At 43.5% G+C, this 19,947-nt stretch overlaps 1 protein-coding gene across 12 annotated transcripts in view; it reads left to right on the top strand.

Moving 5' to 3' along the window:
- Positions 1 to 206: 206 nt before the first annotated feature.
- The window catches only part of opa1 (OPA1 mitochondrial dynamin like GTPase), a 43,359-nt gene continuing 23,618 nt past the window's right edge, over positions 207 to 19,947 (top strand). The window contains exons 1-21 of one of the 12 annotated variants that reach the window (XM_010871247.5): positions 207 to 390; positions 1,104 to 1,434; positions 3,076 to 3,172; positions 3,910 to 4,026; positions 6,476 to 6,523; positions 8,478 to 8,566; positions 10,073 to 10,297; positions 12,550 to 12,603; positions 12,806 to 12,916; positions 13,020 to 13,106; positions 13,316 to 13,429; positions 14,392 to 14,472; positions 15,176 to 15,250; positions 15,438 to 15,509; positions 15,591 to 15,690; positions 16,410 to 16,540; positions 16,811 to 16,883; positions 17,045 to 17,117; positions 17,301 to 17,416; positions 18,874 to 18,938; positions 19,133 to 19,209. In XM_010871247.5, coding sequence (XP_010869549.1) covers positions 362 to 390; positions 1,104 to 1,434; positions 3,076 to 3,172; positions 3,910 to 4,026; positions 6,476 to 6,523; positions 8,478 to 8,566; positions 10,073 to 10,297; positions 12,550 to 12,603; positions 12,806 to 12,916; positions 13,020 to 13,106; positions 13,316 to 13,429; positions 14,392 to 14,472; positions 15,176 to 15,250; positions 15,438 to 15,509; positions 15,591 to 15,690; positions 16,410 to 16,540; positions 16,811 to 16,883; positions 17,045 to 17,117; positions 17,301 to 17,416; positions 18,874 to 18,938; positions 19,133 to 19,209 — 2,165 coding nt within the window. In that variant the 5' untranslated portion in view covers positions 207 to 361. Of the gene's footprint in view, positions 391 to 1,103; positions 1,435 to 3,073; positions 3,173 to 3,909; positions 4,027 to 6,475; positions 6,524 to 8,477; positions 8,567 to 10,072; positions 10,298 to 12,549; positions 12,604 to 12,805; positions 12,917 to 13,019; positions 13,107 to 13,315; positions 13,430 to 14,391; positions 14,473 to 15,175; positions 15,251 to 15,437; positions 15,510 to 15,590; positions 15,691 to 16,409; positions 16,541 to 16,810; positions 16,884 to 17,044; positions 17,118 to 17,300; positions 17,417 to 18,873; positions 18,939 to 19,132; positions 19,210 to 19,947 lie in introns of those variants that run through there. The other 11 variants (XM_010871248.5, XM_010871249.5, XM_010871250.5 and 8 more) reach the window with 11 other exon arrangements.

Here is a 19,947-nt window from a genome sequence, read left to right as displayed (position 1 = left end):
ATAATTGTAAAAAAAAACAGAATGATAGTCACGAAAACATTTCTGTGTTTGTGTGTCCAAACGGCAATTATTTTGTTGGCAGGTTTAGGGTAAAACGTACAATTGGTTTTATCGTTTGAGAGTTGAGATATGAATGATTGTCAATATGTTACAAAGATAGGAACTTCAAGCACCATGAACGGTATTTTGTCAGTGCTGATTTAGAGGTTGTCCAGGAAGTCGAGCTGTCATTCCAATTTCTGGATGTGTCCTTGTTAGCTAGTAGGCTAGCCGATATGTACTATCTGTAAACATGATATGAGGTGTGCCTAAGAGCAAATTTATAACACAGTTCAATTTACCCCTTGTTGGTAATAGCGCTATGCTACGAGTTGGAGGCACAGTGGCCTGGTAAGTGTGTTAACACTATTTTCAATTGCTCAACCTTTAGCGCTAGCTAATTAACGTGAGCTAACGTTACAGTAGTTAGCTGGGTATGCGGAAAGGTGTAGTATGGTAGCCCGTGTACATTAGTAGCTACACAGCAGGCTTGTCACCTGTGTTATATCGAGGCAGTAGTGTTGAACGTAACTAGAAGTTAAACGTATGCACAACTAAACGTTTTCAAACAGCCGTAGCAAGTTCATTACTGGAGTATAGTAGTAGCTAATGTGAGCTAGCTATAACAGTACCTACTCTGTCGTTGACGTCAATTAGCAGCTAGCTATATAGCAATTGGCTAGAGGTTGATTAGGGAAGGTTGTTATTCCTCTGTTGATGATCAATAATTCTATATGATAAGTGCTAAACAAATGTTAACCAACAAGTGTTCTACCCCTCCCGTAGTTGCCAACTAATTAACGTAGCTTTGGTAGTGTGTTAGCCATCTGCAAAACAAGAAGCCGACATTCTTGTAGCCAGTTCCAGTAAATTAGTACTTTGCTAGTCAGCTAGGTAAAATTTTTGGTAGGGAATGTTACTGTACTGTATGTAGCCAGATATATGTAAGTTGTCAGGTACTGTACTTATACTAATATATTGTTTAAATTCTTACATGAATTTCAGTATTGAACTTCTTTGTGAGTCTATGAACCTGACCTGTGTGCTGTGTGTCTCTGTCCTAGTAGCATGGCCTGCAGGAACCTGGTGTCCCCCAACATGGCGTTGAGGTTCAGGATGCCGTTGCAGAAACTGCACCCGCTGTCCCGTGCCATTCACCACCGGTACAATGCCAGTGCCAACCCGCCGCGCCCCCCGCACCGATCAGCAGCTCGTCACTTCACCTCTATGTCCCGGCTGCCCATGCGACCCCCCAAACCTCCACCTAGAGGCCATGGGGGCTGGCGCTACCAGCAGCACCGCAACTTCTGGATGCTACGCTTGGCCTCAAGGCTGCTCAAGCTCCGCTACATTTTGTTGGGATCGGCGGTTGGAGGCGGATACACTGCAAAAAAGGTACCCTATGTTTCAGACGGAGGAGTGAGGGTTACACCTTTAGGGTCCTATCCTAAACTGCATAATTTCTGTTGTCCATTTGACAACAAGCACGCTGGCTTCTGTTGTCAAATGGAAAAGCTGCATCCTCCCTCTCACTAGAGACATGATCATCTCTCAACCCTATAGACAATGGCAGACAGGGAAAAGTAAAATACTTTGGTCATTTCCTGGTTGCTAAAATTCTACACAATTTCTGTTCAAATTACAAAACATGCATGGCATTGTGTAGGCAGTTATTGTGCCATTGGAATGTAATTTTTACATATTTAAAATATCAAATTGTTTTTACCGCTTTTGTAAGTTGGTTTGACCAAAGAAAATTGCTAGCAAGTGTGCTGAAATGGTGGAGTTTTTTATGGGAACCATCGTTGTTGTAATTCAGTTAACTTCACAAGGTGGGTGCAAATATCTCTAAGTCTGTTTTAAGTTATTGTCAGATCTAGATGCACCTTGGCACTGGAAAACTTGTCCCAACCCTGCTAAGAACCTCTGGATAAAAACCACACAGATATGGTTCTGTGGTCATCTGATAAGGAGGGATTTACTGAGTGCTGCTAATCTGATCCTAATATTTGAGTCCAACTATTCCACACCACGAGTAACATAAGGCATTAGTTATTTCATTTAATCAATCCCTTTACTAGTTATATTTTAAAATAAATAACACAATCAATTTCCCTCAGTGCAACCAACGTAGCTTTACGTATCACTTGTTTTCTCCAGTAGCTAGTGGCAAGAAAAGGACACAAAGATGGCAGCACCAGCACTTCCTGCTAAAGTTCATGATATACCTACCAAAGCCACTCGCCCACCTCCCGCTAATTTCAAATCAATATGTGGCATCGACTGGTGATTTGTGCCATGGAAGGCTGAGCTGCGCAATTCAGGCTTAGGAAGCAGTTTACTATTTTGACAATGTCATTATTACCCTCGCTATAACCAATCACCGGGGTTGTTATGTTTTGGGGGCATCTCCTGCCTGTTGGACAACCAAAGTTGATCTCAAATGAATGTCTAAGTACATGTTGTTTTTCAAAACGCGATTATTCTGAATATTTTCAAAACAGATTTAGTAATTATTCACTTCTGAATAAAGTCATGAAACATTATTGGGTTATGCACATTATTGCTAAGAGATTTCAAATTGCACAGCTGTTTTATTTTGTTCTTCATTGTTGACTGCAATTGATCTATCCAGGATTGAAGTCTGTACATGCATATCTTAAAGTAACTAAGTAACTTAACCCCTTACTCTTTACAGCAAGTAACTAAGTAACATAACTTGTTATTTCATGGGAACTGTAACTACTAACTGTAATTAGTTAGTTTTAACTTTCCCCAACACTGCTAGGCACCATTTTCTGTTTTGCATGACAGTTACCCACCTTTTGTGGAAAAATGCTATGTATATGTTACCATTACATCACTGCTTAAAAGGTAGAGACACTTCACTTGGAAATGGGGGGTCTGTCCTACTTCTGTCTCCTAACCCATCTTGTTTTTTCTTGGTATTTTAGCAGTTGTTTTGTCCATTTTATAAATCTGAAATGGTTAGTTGAGCTTGTGATTGAAATGCCAAGTCATGTTTTGTTATTCCAGACCTACGACGAGTGGAAGGATATGCTCCCTGATATGAGTGAATACAATTGGGTGATACCTGATTTTGTCTGGGAGATGAGTGAACAGATTGACCTAGGTAGGTGTGCCATGAAATCGCTCCACTACAGCCAGATGGCATTCACATGATTCACTGTTGTTAAATTCCTTGAACAGTAGATATTGTACACCCTTTATAAATCAGCTATTAAAACAGCAGATGTCATAGAGCCCGTATACATCAGATATTGGAACAGTAGGTGTCATAAAGCCCCTGTACATCAGATATTAGAACAATTGATGTCATAGAGCCTTTATACATCCGAATGGAGCGATTTATCTGGGACCTGTTCTAAACAAGCAACAACAGAAGCACATGGCAGAAGTATCAAATAACTTCTATATAATTGTAGTATTTCCTTTATGGTATATCCATAACCACTAATTTTATTAATGTGACTCGCAATTTAAAAGGCAACGTCAAATGCGATCTCATAGCGCCACTTATTGATTATTAACACTTACGTTTAATTAATGACAAAAATGATGTTAATCACATTGTGTTCAATATTGATCCCTAACTTTATATAGGTGGCCAATGTTAGGTAATCCCACTTCTATTTGTGACAAGAATAACAAGATCTTAAGTGGTTTGGCTTTAGAACTAGTTCAATGTAAAATGGAGGACTTAATGGACTTTTCTTCTTCTTTATATCTATATTTTTTCAGTAGTGCATTGTAGACAAATGTGTCCCCACAGTAAGAATGATTAATTTGTCTCAACAAGCGCAGGAATGTGTATTCCCCTGAACCTTTGTCATTTCTTTTTGTACTCAGACAAACTTACCAAAATGCTGCCAGAGTTAGAGGAGATAGCCAAGCTGCTGCCTGAATTCCCCGACTTTGATAAAATTGGAGAGAACTTCACCTTCCTCAAGAGTATTCTGTCCACCGGTGAGTACGAATGTAGGAGAAGATGGGCATACTGATGATCAACTTTATTTAGTTGTATTTCATTTACTTTCTTTTTTCTTTTTATTTAGATAACTGGCGAAAGTTTTGTTTTCATCTGTAATATATTGGGATTTTGTAACAGTGACACCATTGTAAGATGTAACACTGCAATTGTGCTGTCTTGTGTTAAAATAGTGCAACTACCGATAGTTTGGCTGACTCCATGGTTGTTAGTGTTATCAGTGTGCTACATGCTGACAGTCCAACTGGAGGTGACGGTGAGGATGGCCAAGTGTGTTTTCAATAGGAACCAAAATACAAGCAAATGGGGTGGACCACTGCAACCACTTTTCCGGGATTGCGGGGTGTTGCCCCCATGGGCGTGGTTTCTACTTGGTCATGGCTAGGTTGTGTGTCATCAGAACCAGAATTAGATCAACCACCAAAGAAGATGCTGATGTTTGGTGTTCAGACGTTTTCATGAAATAAGAACACCTTGACAGCGCAGTACATTGAATGTACAAAATCAAAACTGAATTGCTAGAGGATAAAACGTTTCCAATAGCCCAGCGGGCTCCATCCAATGTGGAATGAAAAAAGTTTGGAATTACTAATCATCTCAATCGTCACTAATCAAGCTTCAGAGTTTCTCTGCTCAGATGGGAGAACATGTGGGAAGGACAGTTATCTCTGCAGCACTCCTTCAGTCAGGCCTTTGTGGTAACATAGCTAGACAGAAGCCACTCCTGCGTAAACGGCATATGAAATGCCGCTTAATGGACTGAGAGAATGAGGAAACCAACATTTAATTATTACACCAATGCAAAGCACTACGTTTGGCAAAATAAGGTACTGCTCATTCAGGACAGGTTTCTGTAAGTGACCTAGACTTGAACCCAATTGAACATCTATGGGGAGACCTGAATATCATGGTTCATCCACGCTCCCCATCCAGTCTGACTGAGAATGTGAGGATCTACAAGGAAGTATGGGTAAACTGCCCAAATCCCAGTATGCAAAGCTGGTAGAGGCATAACCAATAAGACTCAAAGCTGTGATTGCTGCTAAAGGCATTTCTACAAAGTACTAAATAAAGGGTCTGAATGCTTAAAGTGGACAAAATAATGGAAAAAGCACATGGAAAGGACTGCTACTTTTAAGTTACTAAATCGCCATTACAAACAACAGCAGAGGTCACATCATGTTGTGTGCCGTTTAGCTGTCCAGTGTCAGCTATTAAAAAGGTCTGACATTTAGCACTTGGATATTTGAGTTTTCGAAGCAACATTAGACAGATAGTTATAAAGAGGCCATATAGTCAGTGGCTGAATTGCTGATGAACCGGTTGCAAAAACTGCAAAATTATTGAATGTGTCAAATGGAACAGACTCATAATTACAGCATATGCCAAACGTGGATAAATTGCATCAGCAAAGAGGAACAGTGGTCGCAATTCAGAGCGGACCAACGGAGATAGACAACCCTTAACAGGATAGTTAAGTGTCCCAAAAGCAGAGCCTAGAAAATTACCAGGGAATTGAATCAGCACTGTCTCAACAAAGGCTCTACGCCATGCATCATTCAGAAACCACTAATATCCAAGGCCAACGCACAACTACGAAAAACCTGATGTAAGGAGCAAAAAATATTGACCCCTGAGGAATGGAAAAAAGTTAAATGGTACCTTTGGAGGAAGCTAAAGGATGCCTTCATCCCAAAATGTCGGCTGCCAAGTATTAAGCATGGTGGGGGATTTGGGATGGTATGGCAAGCCATCTCTGGAAGTAATTGGATTTGATGATTGCCCTGGAGGATTGTAAAGTGAGGTACATTTCCACCTCCTTCATCCCTCAAAGAACTGGAGGCTTTTCTTGAAAAGTGATGCAAGACAGCATTCCAAGAAGGATTGGAGCTGTTCTGAATGCAAAGGGTGGCTGGCCCGGCTGGATATTAGGTCCTTGATATAAATCTGGAGTTATGTTTTCTTTATTTTGTATGTACCTAAGATATTTCAAATAGGCACGCATTTCAAAAATGTTCTCGCTTTCTCACATCCAAATACTACTCACCATTATTAGATTGATGCAAAAACCAAAGTGTTCAATTATGCCTGTAACACAAATGAATGTGGAGAAAGTGAAAGGGTCTGAATACTTTCCAAAGACACACTATCACTATTGTATTCACGTGACGAGTAAAAGTGGAAGGTGCCAGTTCAGGGACCTCACAATCTGTCAAATTTCACCAATGAATAAGTTATCGTCTGTTATTTGGAATCACAATGAGCAGATTCCCCACACAGCCGATGCAGGATGCCGCCTCAACCAGCTCAGCCTGTGGGCAGTGCCTTTACACATGAACCCCCCCCCACTTTGCTTCAGTCTTTTGATTTTGTTTTGTGTTCTTCCTGTCTCCTCCCCCCCCTCCCTCCAATCCGTGTTTTTCGCAGGTGTGAGTGTGGTTAGTGAAGAAGCTTCTGGTCTGCGTCTGTTGTTAGGTGTGTACAACCTATACTCCCCCACCACCTGTGACCTGCCACTCATTCAGTTCCTGACAATGTATGTTCAGCTGCACCCTCTCAGACCTGTTCGATCCAAACGTGATGGACCGAACACCTACGAACCCGGCACTATTGGCTTCCAGTCCACAAACGTTTCTCTTGGCCCAACGCTGCTGTGTGGTTTGGGGCGCCAAGAGAAATTGTTGCGCTGGTGCTATAGTGCGCTTTGAAGGAGGCAATGGATTTAAATTCATGCTGAGGATATTTGAGATTGATCAAAAGTGTGCATAGAGCAACATTTTGTTGACCATGTTATTTATGTTACTCTGGAAGTACACAGTTCCTTTGAAAAGAAAATGGAGATTGTCTTAAATCCAAATCAGTCAGTCTTTAATCTAGTCTACAGTGCTCTTAACAACAGATGCAGTGTGTGTCTTTCCCCCTGATCATGCATAACCTCCATACTGTATTTGATACAAAAACCTGTTAACTTTCTCAAAATACCCTAGTTTTCAAGAATGGAATTGGGAGATGGAATTTTGGAACCTCCAACTGGAATTTCTAGAAAACCTGGGAATTTGGAAAAAGTTGTTGGATTTTTGGAATACATATTTCATCAGTTTGTGTGGCTTTTCTGTCCTGTTTTTTTGTCTTTAAAAAAAACAACTTTTTAAGCTCCTCCTTTCTCTAGCTCCTCCCCTAGTGAGGTCTTTTGGCTTAGGGGATCGTCCTTGTTTACTGGTACCTGACCAGTGCTAATTTCAGTACCATTTTCGTGTCTGTCCATTAAAACTCGGATTAACATACCTACTGTTGGTGGACAGTACATCTGTATTTGCTCATACTGGGAGTTAGATGTAGTCAGAATATTTGAAGTATAATGATCAGAGGTGTAAAAGTATTCTGTAAAGGCTGTGTTCAGCAGTTTAGGGAAGTTTCTATTTAAGGCCTAAATGATCAGGTAAAGTACCTCATTACTAACCGGCGATTGATGAAACAAAAAGGAAGTCAAAAATGATAAATTTCGGTCTCTAGTTAAGAACTCCGTTTACCTCTTTATTTAACTCTGTTAGGAATGTCTGGCCGCTGTTTTACACTTTACCTCGTTATTTAACTCTGTTAGGAATGTCCGGCCGCTGTTTAACACTTTACCTCGTTATTTAAAACTCTGTTAGGAATGTCCGGCCGCTGTTTAACACTTTACCTCGTTATTTAACTCTGTTAGGAATGTCCGGCCGCAGTTTAACACATCTTAATGCTTCTACTTTGAACACATCTGGGGTTGATTCACGTATTCATACGAACCATGGAACGGGATAGCTTGGTTCATTGTTATCCCGATAGCTCATTTTGATAGATCTGATCACTTATAAAAGGCATGTTGTCCAGAGGTTTAAGCCCAAAACAACAAATGGCTGCGGAAATAAACACTGTACCTGACGCTTCTTAAATGTTTGGGAAATACATCCGTTGCCTTGGAAGCACCTTGACCCCCATCCGCCCATACCTCTTGTGTTGTGGGCAGTACCTGTCTTATTGACCGGTATTTCAGAGGCTGGATGAGAGATTTCTCCATGACTCTCAAGTGAGGTGGGTGCCTATGAGGTTAGAGCATCTGGCCATCGGTTGCTGGTGAAGTGAAAAATCTGACCCTGAGCCAGGCAGTTAACTCCAATTACTCCCAGGTGGATGCTGGAAATGAAAATATTTCTAATATCTTTATCCGGGCTCCCGGTTATTCTAGAGAGACATATTTCAGATGGTATCGTGTGGGTTGTCCGGTTCTTGAATCCTGTGGGCATTACATGGAGGCCTCTCTCCTGAGAATGCCTTTACTTTTTACCTGTCCTTGCCTTTCTGCAAGTGAAATATGGAAGATGATGTTTAATCCTGTGATCATGTGTGAGTGAGCTTAAAAAAAAAAACCTGTTTTTATGCTTTTGTGTCCCAGCAGACGCCCCAGGAGATCCTACAGTCAAATCAGCCACAGAAACCCCAGTATCGTCCACACCAGAGGCCAGCGACAAGCACTTCAAGAAGGCAAGTCTGCTGTGCGTCACTTGACTAGCTCACAGTCGCTCCCTCTGGCGTGCAGTTTTGTCTCATTAGCTAACAGCTGCTTTTTGGAGAACAGTTTGGGTCAATGCCATTTCAACAGTCTATTTAAACAAAAATTAGAGTAACTTGTATTTATGTTTGCCATTTCCTCCTCACATTATTAGTGTGTTTGGTTTTTCCAGAAGCCTGTTGGGGCATTCAGGAGATAATGCTCTTTAACTTCTGAACAATGCTTTTCTATCTACCTTTGTTTCATTCCCATTGTCTTCTCATATACTTTCCATTTTGTATTGTTCTCCTGTTCTCAATGGCTGTTGTCCCGAAGTTCAATGTAGTCTTTCTTCTAATGATTATTTAAATACATGTTTTGCTGTAAAAACCAAGAGAATTATCTGTTAAAGGAAATATAGCAAAACAGGCTGAAATTACACATCAGAACGTGCCTTTTGCCTCGCTGTCTAAAGCAGTGGTCCCTCAAATGGATAACCAAGGTCATAGGCGAACTTTATTGAAGGGTTTGGTTCATTTCTATATAAACTCAACTAAATGTATATAAATTACTTGAAAGGTCTGCTTTAAAACCCAATTGACCCCAAGCATGCTGATGCCTCGGTTAACTGACATACATTGGGCAGCCGAAGCCAGTAGTTTGGGAAGAGTTGATCTTCTACGACAGCAACACGCTTTGTACAAAATTCTAGTAAAATTCCCAGGTTTCCTTGAAATTTTTATTTCAGGATTGAAATGTTTTTCTTCTTATTACTTCCAGATATAAGACATATTCCAACCTTAGAATTTTGGGAAAATTACCAGATTCTTTCAACCTTTTTCCCAGCTTACTTTGCTTCTCATTATGCTGACACAAGCAGAAAAAAATTATGACCAGATTCCTTATTTCTGCAGTGACTAGATCTTGATATTACATTTTGAATTTCAATAAAACTATATAGTTTATCTTCTATCAAAATGTATCAAATGCATGTTGAAATTTGATCAAGACCCAAATCCAGAATATTTAGACATGTTGTTAATGTGTACGTTTCTTTAGGTTGAATGTTTTCGGTTTTGTTGTAGTTTGACTATACAAGCCAAAGAGATATTCACTGTTTAAGACTTCTAAGAACCCAGACAGGATCCACCCATTGTTTGCCATTGGCTTAGAGACACTGGTTATGGTATCAGTTGCCTCTTCTGCTTTCAAATCTCCGGACTGGCAAAGTCAGTTCTAGGTTCTCTTTGCAATTGAGAAAGACTGACTTTGTTGGGTACCGCGGATGTTGGCAATATATTTGACCAAGACATTAAGACACTCTACCCCAAGCCTTAACGGCCTGCTGAACGTAAAGACCTGACGACAGAGTGGTTGCAGATGGCCGTGAGCCTGTCTGTCTACAGCTCAGCCTTGGCCCCAGCACAGGCCCGGTTGGTCGGTGTGTTGCTGGTCCAGCAGGTTGTGTTGATGGCTGTGTTGCCCTACCTCTCTCTCAGGGTCTGCTCGGCGAGCTCATTCTCATTCAGCAGCAGATTCAGCAGGCAGAGGAGGAGGTCCGGCGGGCCGCCGCAGCAAATAACTTGCGGCCAAGCCCAGAGCCCGCCCCCAGCCACACCCCGCCTCCACCGCCACCTGTGAGCCCGCCCCGGCCTCAGATCCCTGTGCCAAAGCCAGCCACCACCCCGAACCCCGGTCCCAGCCCCCCTCTGCAAAAACGCAAGGTGAAGGTCTTAACCCCGCCACCCCGTCCCTCACCAGTGTCCAACCCTCATCAGTAGATGCCCCCTTCAGTACGTAAACAACAGAACCACCTCCAAACCTCAGGGGTGGACAAATCCTCCTCTTCGTTCAGGTTCTCTAAAGAAACGGGGAGATGTTATTGGTGGGAGGAATTGCGAAGCTCTGTCATCTGGATTGGTCTCATTTGAGTTACTTAGTGGTCCTTCCATTTGAGTATCCTGTGTAAGATGGACAAGAAGGCACTTTGGAATACTTTGTGGAATGTATACCTGTCACTGATTTCACATGAACTCCTTTTAAATCACTTGGGTATGTGCTGTGCACAACAAATTGTATTGTCTCCTTGTGCAGTGCAAAACTGAAATCTTAAACTGTTAATTCAGCACTTTTTTACCATTACTTCTGAAATATCTTGCCTGTTTTTAATTGTTTCGATTGTGGCTGGTTTGTCTTCCCGTACTAAATAACATTGCCTGTGCTAGTTAGCCAGTACTGTGTATATTTGTTCTAGTAGCAAACATTGACAACTTGCTTCGTTCAACCCACCCAAACATACTACTCTGCAGTCCCTCTCAAACGTTTTGAAATCATCTATAATCCGTCCACTTGGTGTACCTCAGGGCAGTGTTCTGTGACTTCTGTACCCTACCACTGGTGGAATGGCATGTCTGAACCCTGGGCGAGAGCAAGTTCAGTCCCCTTAACAGTAGCTTAGCCCAGTTCAGTCGCCTCAGCCGTGGCTTAGCCAAAATCAATCTCCTCCGCAGAAGCTTAGGCCAGGCTCCCACAACTCATACAAGCCGCTTGACTACGACCGACCGTTGTCATGTAACGGACGGACACTTCACTAACGGACGGACAACCTGCACTGCACGGAGTGAAGTGACATTCTGGTTGCATGGTGTTTTGTTCCTGGTGTATCTTGGTGTCAGAGTACCCCTGGACTTTTCACAAGGTCGTTGTACCATGAACTAGGGCACCCGCTTCACTAATCTGTGGTGGTCTCTCTGGAAAACATCAAATACATGGACCCATTGAGGGTCCTACAGGATTAGGGCATTTTCAAACCAATGCCCTAATCTGATAAAATAATGGCTATTATCATGGCATTGAAATGTGGGAGTAGCTAGAACCGTAACCTTAGCTGCATACCCCGTCTCATCTGTGTGTTTTAGTGTGTACTCGTCTGTGTGTTTGTGTGTGTACTCGTGTGTAGTCTTTAGTCTCCAGTCCTGGGGCTCCACCCCACTATTGCTCTTTGTGTCTGTCTTTGGGTCTCCTCCTCCTGAAAATGCTTTGGGGGTGTGGATCTGTTAATCTGGGGTGCTTAGTGAATCATGAAACATGCCTGTTGTGAATCAGTCATTATGTTGCAATAATCTTGATTGATAATTGTGATTAATTCAGAGGTCCTTTCCAGATCTTTCCTTCTGTGTTGCGTTAACTTGGCTCCCGTCTATCCTGATGACCTCCGCTCCACCTTCATGTAGGGCTGCACGATTTGGAGAAAATATTGAGTCACCATTTCTTTGACAAATATTGCAATTACGGTTGATTTGAGATTTTCAAACATGGGTGTAAACAGCGTAGTAAATCTCACTTAAAAGTAGAGATCATGGCCTACATAGTGTGCTATTAAACTACTTATTTAATGCAATGGGGTTTGCTGTGTTGCGGTTGTTGGCGTAGCTTGGTAGGCAACCTTTTTCAACCCTAGAGGTGTTTCCTCTAAGTATATTTGTAGGCACTGACTACAGGCTGAAACTATCATAATCACGGTGTTGTGTGGGACAATATATTGGTGCCTCTTCTTTAACTTGAAACATCTTTGCTAGCAGTTGCAGTGTTAACTCAAACTCAGAATTTAGACAAAATGAGGCCAGGTATTCAAGTAAAAAACCTACAGCACCTGCAAGAAAATCGGTTATGGATGTATGATGCCTGCTCGTTGACATGCATGAAGTGCTTCTCATTCACTTCATCACCTAAGTTGATGATTTGGGGGGGGTGGGATCCAAAAAAAGAAAAAATCGTTAGTATCACAATTCTGAATATAATTTGCGTAATCGTGCAGCCTTATGTTCATGCATGTTAGCTGTTTGCAGACTATGCTAGTGGTCTAACAGTTTTTGTTGTGACTTTTCGGAGTTGGAAGGTGGGTTAAGACATGTCCCAGACATGTGAGAGAGTTGTAATGGACCACTCTCTCCCTCTCTCTCTGGTTGCTCTGTAGTCATCAGACAAGGAGAAGGTGGACCAGCTTCAAGAGGAACTGCTCCGAACACAGGTAGAGCTTTACAGGATACATCATATGCAATGATAACATGGCCAAAAGCATTGCAAGACCATGCTAAATTCATAAGGTGATAGGACCATTTGTTTCTGAACGTGTATGGGGTAAAGAAAGGGTCACGTCTGAGAGTCTTGTTGACTGAATTAATAAGGAGATCCGTTGTTTAAACTGGAGCTCGTTTCTGCGTCATCCTCAGATGAAGTACCAGCGTATGCTGGAGAGACTGGAGAAAGAGAACAAAGATTTGAGGAAAGTGGTGCTGCAGAAGGACGAGAAAGGCATCCACCAGAGGAAAGTCAAGGTTAGTGTGAGTCGTTTAAAACATTATTATTAAAAATAATTCAGTAGAAAAGTATGAAGTCCCCCATCCGGCAAAGCTGCAATCACACTTCCATCTGTGTTCCTTACAGAAGTCTCTAATTGATATGTACTCTGAGGTCCTGGACATCCTCTCGGACTTTGACTCCAACTACAACACCCAGGACCATCTGCCCAGGGTATGGATGAACCGTGGATGGACCATGGCTGTATTTGAATGCCCTCTAAAATTAGCAGACATAATTTGGATGTGTAAAACACATTTTCATAGATTTCCCACAACCCCTCTGATCTGCTTCTGGGCTTGGCAACACGGTCTCATCTCTCATGGCCTCGTCTTCCTCGTCATGTTTCTTCCCTCCCTCCCTCCCTCTGTGCTGAACTGTAGGTGGTGGTGGTGGGGGACCAGAGTGCCGGGAAGACGAGTGTGTTGGAGATGATCGCCCAGGCTAGGATCTTCCCCCGGGGATCTGGAGAAATGATGACCCGATCTCCTGTCAAGGTAATACAACTGATCTATTACACTAGTAGAACCTCTTCAGACTCAAGGCACACCCCACTGTAGCAAAGTTATCGAAGGTCCTGTGTTTGCACTGCCCCACTTTCTGATTCCTCAGAGTTCTTGTAGTTTCCACATGCGCTTTGGGAAGATCTGATTGCTGCTTGTCTTGGTGTGTTGATGTAATCTGAGACCAAGAAATGGCTCGAACATTTGTTGCTTCTTAAATAAAGAATGTTGTGCGCCATGTGAAAAACGGTTTGACCTCCCTTGTTAATTCAACCCATTGAAATGGATAAATACCAGGTTTTAAATATACATTTCTGAAGGCATTTCATAAATATGGGTTACAAAGACATTTCTTAAACTCTGGGGCTTTAAGAAAGCCTGTATTTCAAAGACATATTGTCCTAATGGACAATGATTGGGACAGTAACGAATCTTGCTCAGAGTGGCTATCCTGCCAAAACCACAATGAGTATGGAGTAAAATTGTCCAGGAAGTCACAAAAACCCTGAAACAACATCCAGGGATCTGCAGGCCTCACTCTTCTCAGCTACCGTCAGTGTTCTTGACCAACATCAGAAAAACTTAGCAAAAATGTGATTAAAGGCAGAGTAGCAGGGCATAAAACATTTCTGGAGAAAAACTTGCCAAAAGCAACTGGATTATCCTCAGAGGTTCTGGAACAATGTTCTGTGAACCTTTTAGCCGACGTGGGCCCTGTTATGTCTGATGAAAACCAAACACATCTGGGCCGAATTCCTCCACGGTGCTCTTAGAGACTAATCAATAACCACAGGAAGCATTTAGCTGTCGTTCTAGCTGCTGAAGTTGGCGTAACCAGTTACTGGGTTCCCTTTGAGCTGTGCAGGTCTGATCTGTTCCACATGTGTTCCGGGTGGATGGGAAGCATTGTGTTTTGGTTTTGAACCAGGGGCTGCTGTTTTCTTGTCCTCCACCAGGTGACACTAAGCGAGGGGCCGCATCATGTGGCCATGTTCAAGGACAGCAGCCGTGAGTTTGACCTGGGCAAAGAGGAGGACGTAAGTTAACACAGTTTTGGACCAAACCGACTTTAGGGGTGTGTATCCAGGCAACCTGTTTTATGTTTTTTGACAATGTATGTTGTGGTATTTTCATGCTTTTATTTGATAGCAAATGTGGGGACAATTGAGTAGATGGCTTTTGCTATGAAGAGCAGTGGGTTTGATTCAAACCTTATCTGCAGTGATGCAGTTTTGCCCACTGGGCCACCAGTGGCCACGCATTTATTTAAAGGTCAATACACGGTCCCTTCGGCATTTGCAGTTTTATATGAAATAGTTTTTTGATGCGGCAGTCTGCATTCTACTTGGGAATATGAAGTGATTTTGAGAATTTAGTGATAATAATGAAAATTTGATTGTTTTAGAAAATCAGGGCAGATGAGCAGGCAAGCCCTTACATGATGTTGGAAATTGTTAATTTAGCAATAATTCTGCAGTCAAGGCATCTTGGAGGGACGGATTGTGTTGATCTGGATCCCAGGGAGAGTAGTTACTGCGTTTTCAACAGATAATTTTAATCCTAATCAAATTACATAAGAGCATGTGACGAGTGAAGCAGACTGAGGGCAAAGACAGTCACGCTTCCTGTCACCATGGAATCATCCAATAATTGTTGTTGTCCTTGGTGACCGTAGTCATGGATGCTCTTTGTTTTTACTGATTCATTTACGTGGCGATGCGGTGATTCTGTCCTCTGTAGCTGGCCGCCCTGAGGCATGAGATAGAGCTGAGGATGAGGAAGAGTGTGAAGGAGGGCCAGACGGTCAGTCCTGAGGTGAGGACACCCTGCATCAAATGTTCTGCTTTGTGTCTTTCATGGCTCCCCAAATGTGACACCCTACTGGGGCCCTTTTATGTATCGGGGCCCATCGGTCAGAAGCAGTTAATGAAGAACTGCAGAGAGAGCGGTGACATCTCAGCCTGGCATTTAAGCTGCTTGTAACTGTTTTATTTTGCGACAGACGATCTCCCTGAATGTCAAAGGCCCGGGCATACAGAGGATGGTGCTAGTGGATCTACCGGGAGTCATAAGTGTAGGTAACACACACACACACACACACACACAGGTCGGAGCAGTGATGGTGTGGTGATTTCATGCCGTGTGTTCCCATTAGACCGTAACAGCAGGCATGGCGTCTGACACCAAGGAGACCATCTTCAGCATCAGCAAGAACTACATGCAGAACCCCAACGCCATCATCCTCTGCATCCAGGGTAAGTCGACGCCGGAGTCATCCATTTAGGTCACGTCATCCTGGAACTCCTTAACTCCATGTCTCTCTCGCCTCCCCTTTGCTCCTCTCCTTGGCGGCCTCCTCTTTATCTTCTTTAACCTTGCTGTTCATGTTTTACATGTTAGTAGTTTAGCGGCCACTCTCGTGCAGATCGATGTGCCGTTGGATATTTGGAAAAGCCTGATGCACAGAAAATCACATTTGGCTGGGAAGGGCTACAGAACTTATACATTTAAAAAGTACATTTGGAAAGACTAACAGAATGACTTACCTACTCACGCACTGACTCCCTCCTGTCTCCCCCTCCGGTCTTCACTGTTTCTCCCCTGTCTCCCCCTCTGGTCTTCACTCTCTCCCCCTCTGGTCTTCACTGTCTCTCCCCCATCTCCCCCTCTGGTCTTCACTGTCTCCCCCTCTGGTCTTCACTGTCTCCCCCTCTGGTCTTCACTGTCTCCCCCTCTGGTCTTCACTGTCTCCCCCTCTGGTCTTCACTGTCTCCCCCTCTGGTCTTCTCTGTCTCCCCCTCTGGTCTTCACTGTCTCCCCCTCTGGTCTTCACTGTCTCCCCCTCTGGTCTTCACTGTCTCCCCCTCTGGTCTTCACTGTCTCCCCCTCCGGTCTTCACTGACTCCCCCCCGTCTCCCCCTCTGGTCTTCACTGTCGTCGTTACCCCCCGTCCCCGCCCCCCTCCCGTCTTCAGATGGGTCAGTGGATGCCGAGCGCAGTATTGTGACAGACCTGGTGAGTCAGATGGACCCCCAGGGAAAGAGGACCATCTTTGTCCTGACTAAAGTGGACCTGGCAGAGAAGAACCTTGCCAGTCCAAACCGGGTGAGAGGACACACAGATCACAACAGTCAACAGCAGGAAGCATGAATGACATTTCAATCACAGAAATGACTTTTGACACAGAAAAGAGTGTGATTGTCTCAGTCCAGTATGTCATTTTTGCTTCTGGTTGTAATCCTGTTTTACCACAAGAGGGAGCGCTTTAGTTTGTTTTCAAAGCTTGATAATACACAAGTCATGTCTGATGTCCGACTCAGTGAAGTCCATGGACATTTGCCTTCTGCTTATGGAGTTTTGCTTTTCTCCCCACAGATTCAACAGATTGTTGAAGGAAAGCTGTTTCCCATGAAGGCACTGGGCTACTTTGCTGTCGTGACAGGGAAAGGTAGGCTGAATACCAATACTGACATTAACCACTAGGCTGGATATCCTGAAACCACTGATTAAGATTAGTGGATTTTTTAAATATTTATTGGAATGATGCCATCTTGATTTGTGTGGTAGTTGAGTAATCAGGCCTTGAATTGGTCTCCACCTCTTCACCAGGCAGTGCTGGGGAGAGCATCGATTCAATCAAGGATTACGAAGAGGACTTCTTCCAGAACTCCAGACTGCTCAGGTGAGTGTCCCAACTCCTCTTCATCATCATCATCATCATTTATATGTGGACACATGCAGTTCAGGAGGTACCGTATGGGTCATTCATTTAGTTGGTGGGCTTAGTTTTTTTCTGAATGAGTTCTTAGGGGCTTTGAGGTGGACCTAGTTGTCCCTGACCCATGTTCTGGTTGGTCCCCGTCAGAGACGGCATGCTGAAAGCCCACCAGGTCACCACCAAGAACTTGAGCCTGGCTGTGTCCGACTGCTTTTGGAAGATGGTCCGGGAGTCCGTGGAGCAACAGGCCGATGCCTTCAAAGGTAACCTCGTCCAATCACCGATGCGAACGGACTGTCCATTTTGACTGTCTCATACCGGGTCCCCTGTGGGAATCGAACACGCAGCGCTAGTGTTGCGCACGCCGTGCCCTAATGACCGAAGTCACCCAAGGAGTGAGACTGGATCACCGGATGACTTGATAACCAGCGCCGTTCCTTCTAGTCCCTGTCAGCAATTATCCCAGACGGTTGCAGGTGTCCGTAGTGGCAGAGATTTATGAGCTAGCGGCTGTGGTTAGTCCCTGTGGCTCCCCTTGCCATTGTGTGGTGCATTGATCCACGCATAAAAAAAAAAAAGAAAAAACTCCCGAGCAGCGAGCCTGGTGCCCGACGCCATGGTCCAATAACCCAGCCGCAATGACCTTCATTTACTGGCCTTTGATTAAGAGCGCGCTCATAAGACGATGATCTCAGCCTCGGCGCCGCTGCCATTTGTACTGTTTGCGAATGTGACTTAGGAATGAACCTGGTCCTGAACACACTTAACGTTAGTGACTTTTTCAATATTTCTAATGAATAATAATTAACCCCCCCCCCCCCCCCCCCAAGATAATAACAGACAAGGCCACTTTTGGACAGTGAAGTTAGTCTCAGCAGCTGCCCTGTCTGTGCCACTGTCTACAGGAGCCTCTCAGCCCTCACTTGGTTCTTTAACGATGGAGACAGAGGTCACATCATCCCATCTCCCTGGGCTAAGTCTGGTGCTCATCCACTAGATTGTCTATGTCTCAGGCTTCTCAGTTAAACCTTCAATATGGTACACTACTCTACTGAACCCTTAGAAGAGAGAACCCTTCAATATGGTACACTACTCTACTGAACCCTTAGAAGAGAGAACCCTTCAATATGGTACACTACTCTACTGAACCCTTAGAAGAGAGAACCCTTCAATATGGTACACTACTCTACTGAATCCTTAGAAGAGAGAACCCTTCAATATGGTACACTACTCTACTGAATCCTTAGAAGAGAGAACCCTTCAATATGGTACACTACTCTACTGAATCCTTAGAAGAGAGAACCCTTCAATATGGTACACTACTGAACCCTTAGAAGAGAGAACCCTTCAATATGGTACACTACTGAACCCTTAGAAGAGAGAACCCTTCAATATGGTACACTACTCTACCGAACCCTTAGAAGAGAGAACCCTTCAATATGGTACACTACTCTACCGAACCCTTAGAAGAGAGAACCCTTCAATATGGTACACTTCTCTACTGAACCCTTAGAAGAGAGAACCCTTCAAACGAGGCTCAGAATCAGATGGGTTTGCATCTCACTGTTTTAAAGGTTATAAAAATAGATAATTTTGGGCTTAGTCGTGGTCAGTTGGCAGTGTACAAATAATTGTAACCGTATATTCTGCCCGCCTGATCATCAGTTGTGAATCTAGTTGCCCCAGTCCTGACTCACCTGGCCTTCTTCTGTTCCCTCAGCGTCACGTTTTAACCTGGAGACAGAGTGGAAGAACAACTACCCTCGTCTCCGAGAGCTGGACAGGGTAAGAGCCACAGAGATGGGTAGATAAACACCTCAGTATGCATACAACTTCAAAATAGTTATTTTCTTCTTTTTCCACAGCTCTAAAAAAACCTGCTTCACATTTTCAAACTAAATTTCATGAGACCGATGATAAATGTACCAGATTCTGCTCACTTATCCCTATTCTTCTGTGTTGATTTTTTTTTCCCCCAGAATGAACTCTTTGAAAAAGCCAAGAACGAAATCTTGGATGAAGTCATTAGCTTGAGCCAAGTGACACCAAAACACTGGTTAGTGTTTTCCCTTATGTTTCCCATATACTTGTCATATGTCACCTGCAGTGTCTGGACATTATTAGCGTTTTTTTTTTATATATATAGTGGAGTTGCTGGACACAGTGCTTAGCTGTGGTATATTGACAATATACCACAAACACCCAAGATACCTCCAAACCAGTTACCAGCACAATTACATATGTGAAAAGTGAGGTCATGCCCATGGTATATGGTCTCTTATACTACGTCCATCAGGTTGTACACTAAACAGTGCGCCTTAGAGAGAAAAAACAATCCATGAAGTCCAAGGAACTCTGTAGAATTGTGTCGAGGCATTTGGAAGGTTCTAAGAAAATTTAAAAAGCTTAAGTTTTGAAGGTTCCCAGGAGCTTTGTGGGCTCCATCATTGTAAAGGCAAAAGTTTGCAACCAACAAAACTTCCTTTAGCTGGCCGTCTGGCCAAACTAAGTTACCGGGCAAGAAGGGCCTTTATCAGGGAGGTGATCAGAACCCAATGCCCACTTACAGAGCTTTAGAGCTCATGCCATCCATGTGGTGAAGCCCAAGGTGGAAGCATCATGCAATGGGGATGCTTCTCATCTCCAGGAACTGGGAGACTGGTCGGGATTGAGGGAACAAACAGAGCCAAATACAGAGAGGTCCTTGAAGTCCTGATGCAGAGCTCACAGGCCTGTGTCGGTTGTGTATAAATAATATTCTACAGAAGCTCTGAGTGATGCAGGTGATTGGTGG

This window comes from Esox lucius, chromosome 8 (genome assembly GCF_011004845.1).
Source record: "Esox lucius isolate fEsoLuc1 chromosome 8, fEsoLuc1.pri, whole genome shotgun sequence".
Lineage (NCBI taxonomy): Eukaryota > Metazoa > Chordata > Actinopteri > Esociformes > Esocidae > Esox > Esox lucius.
Note: the sequence above shows the minus strand (reverse complement) of the source record. Positions and strands in the feature narration are given on the sequence as shown.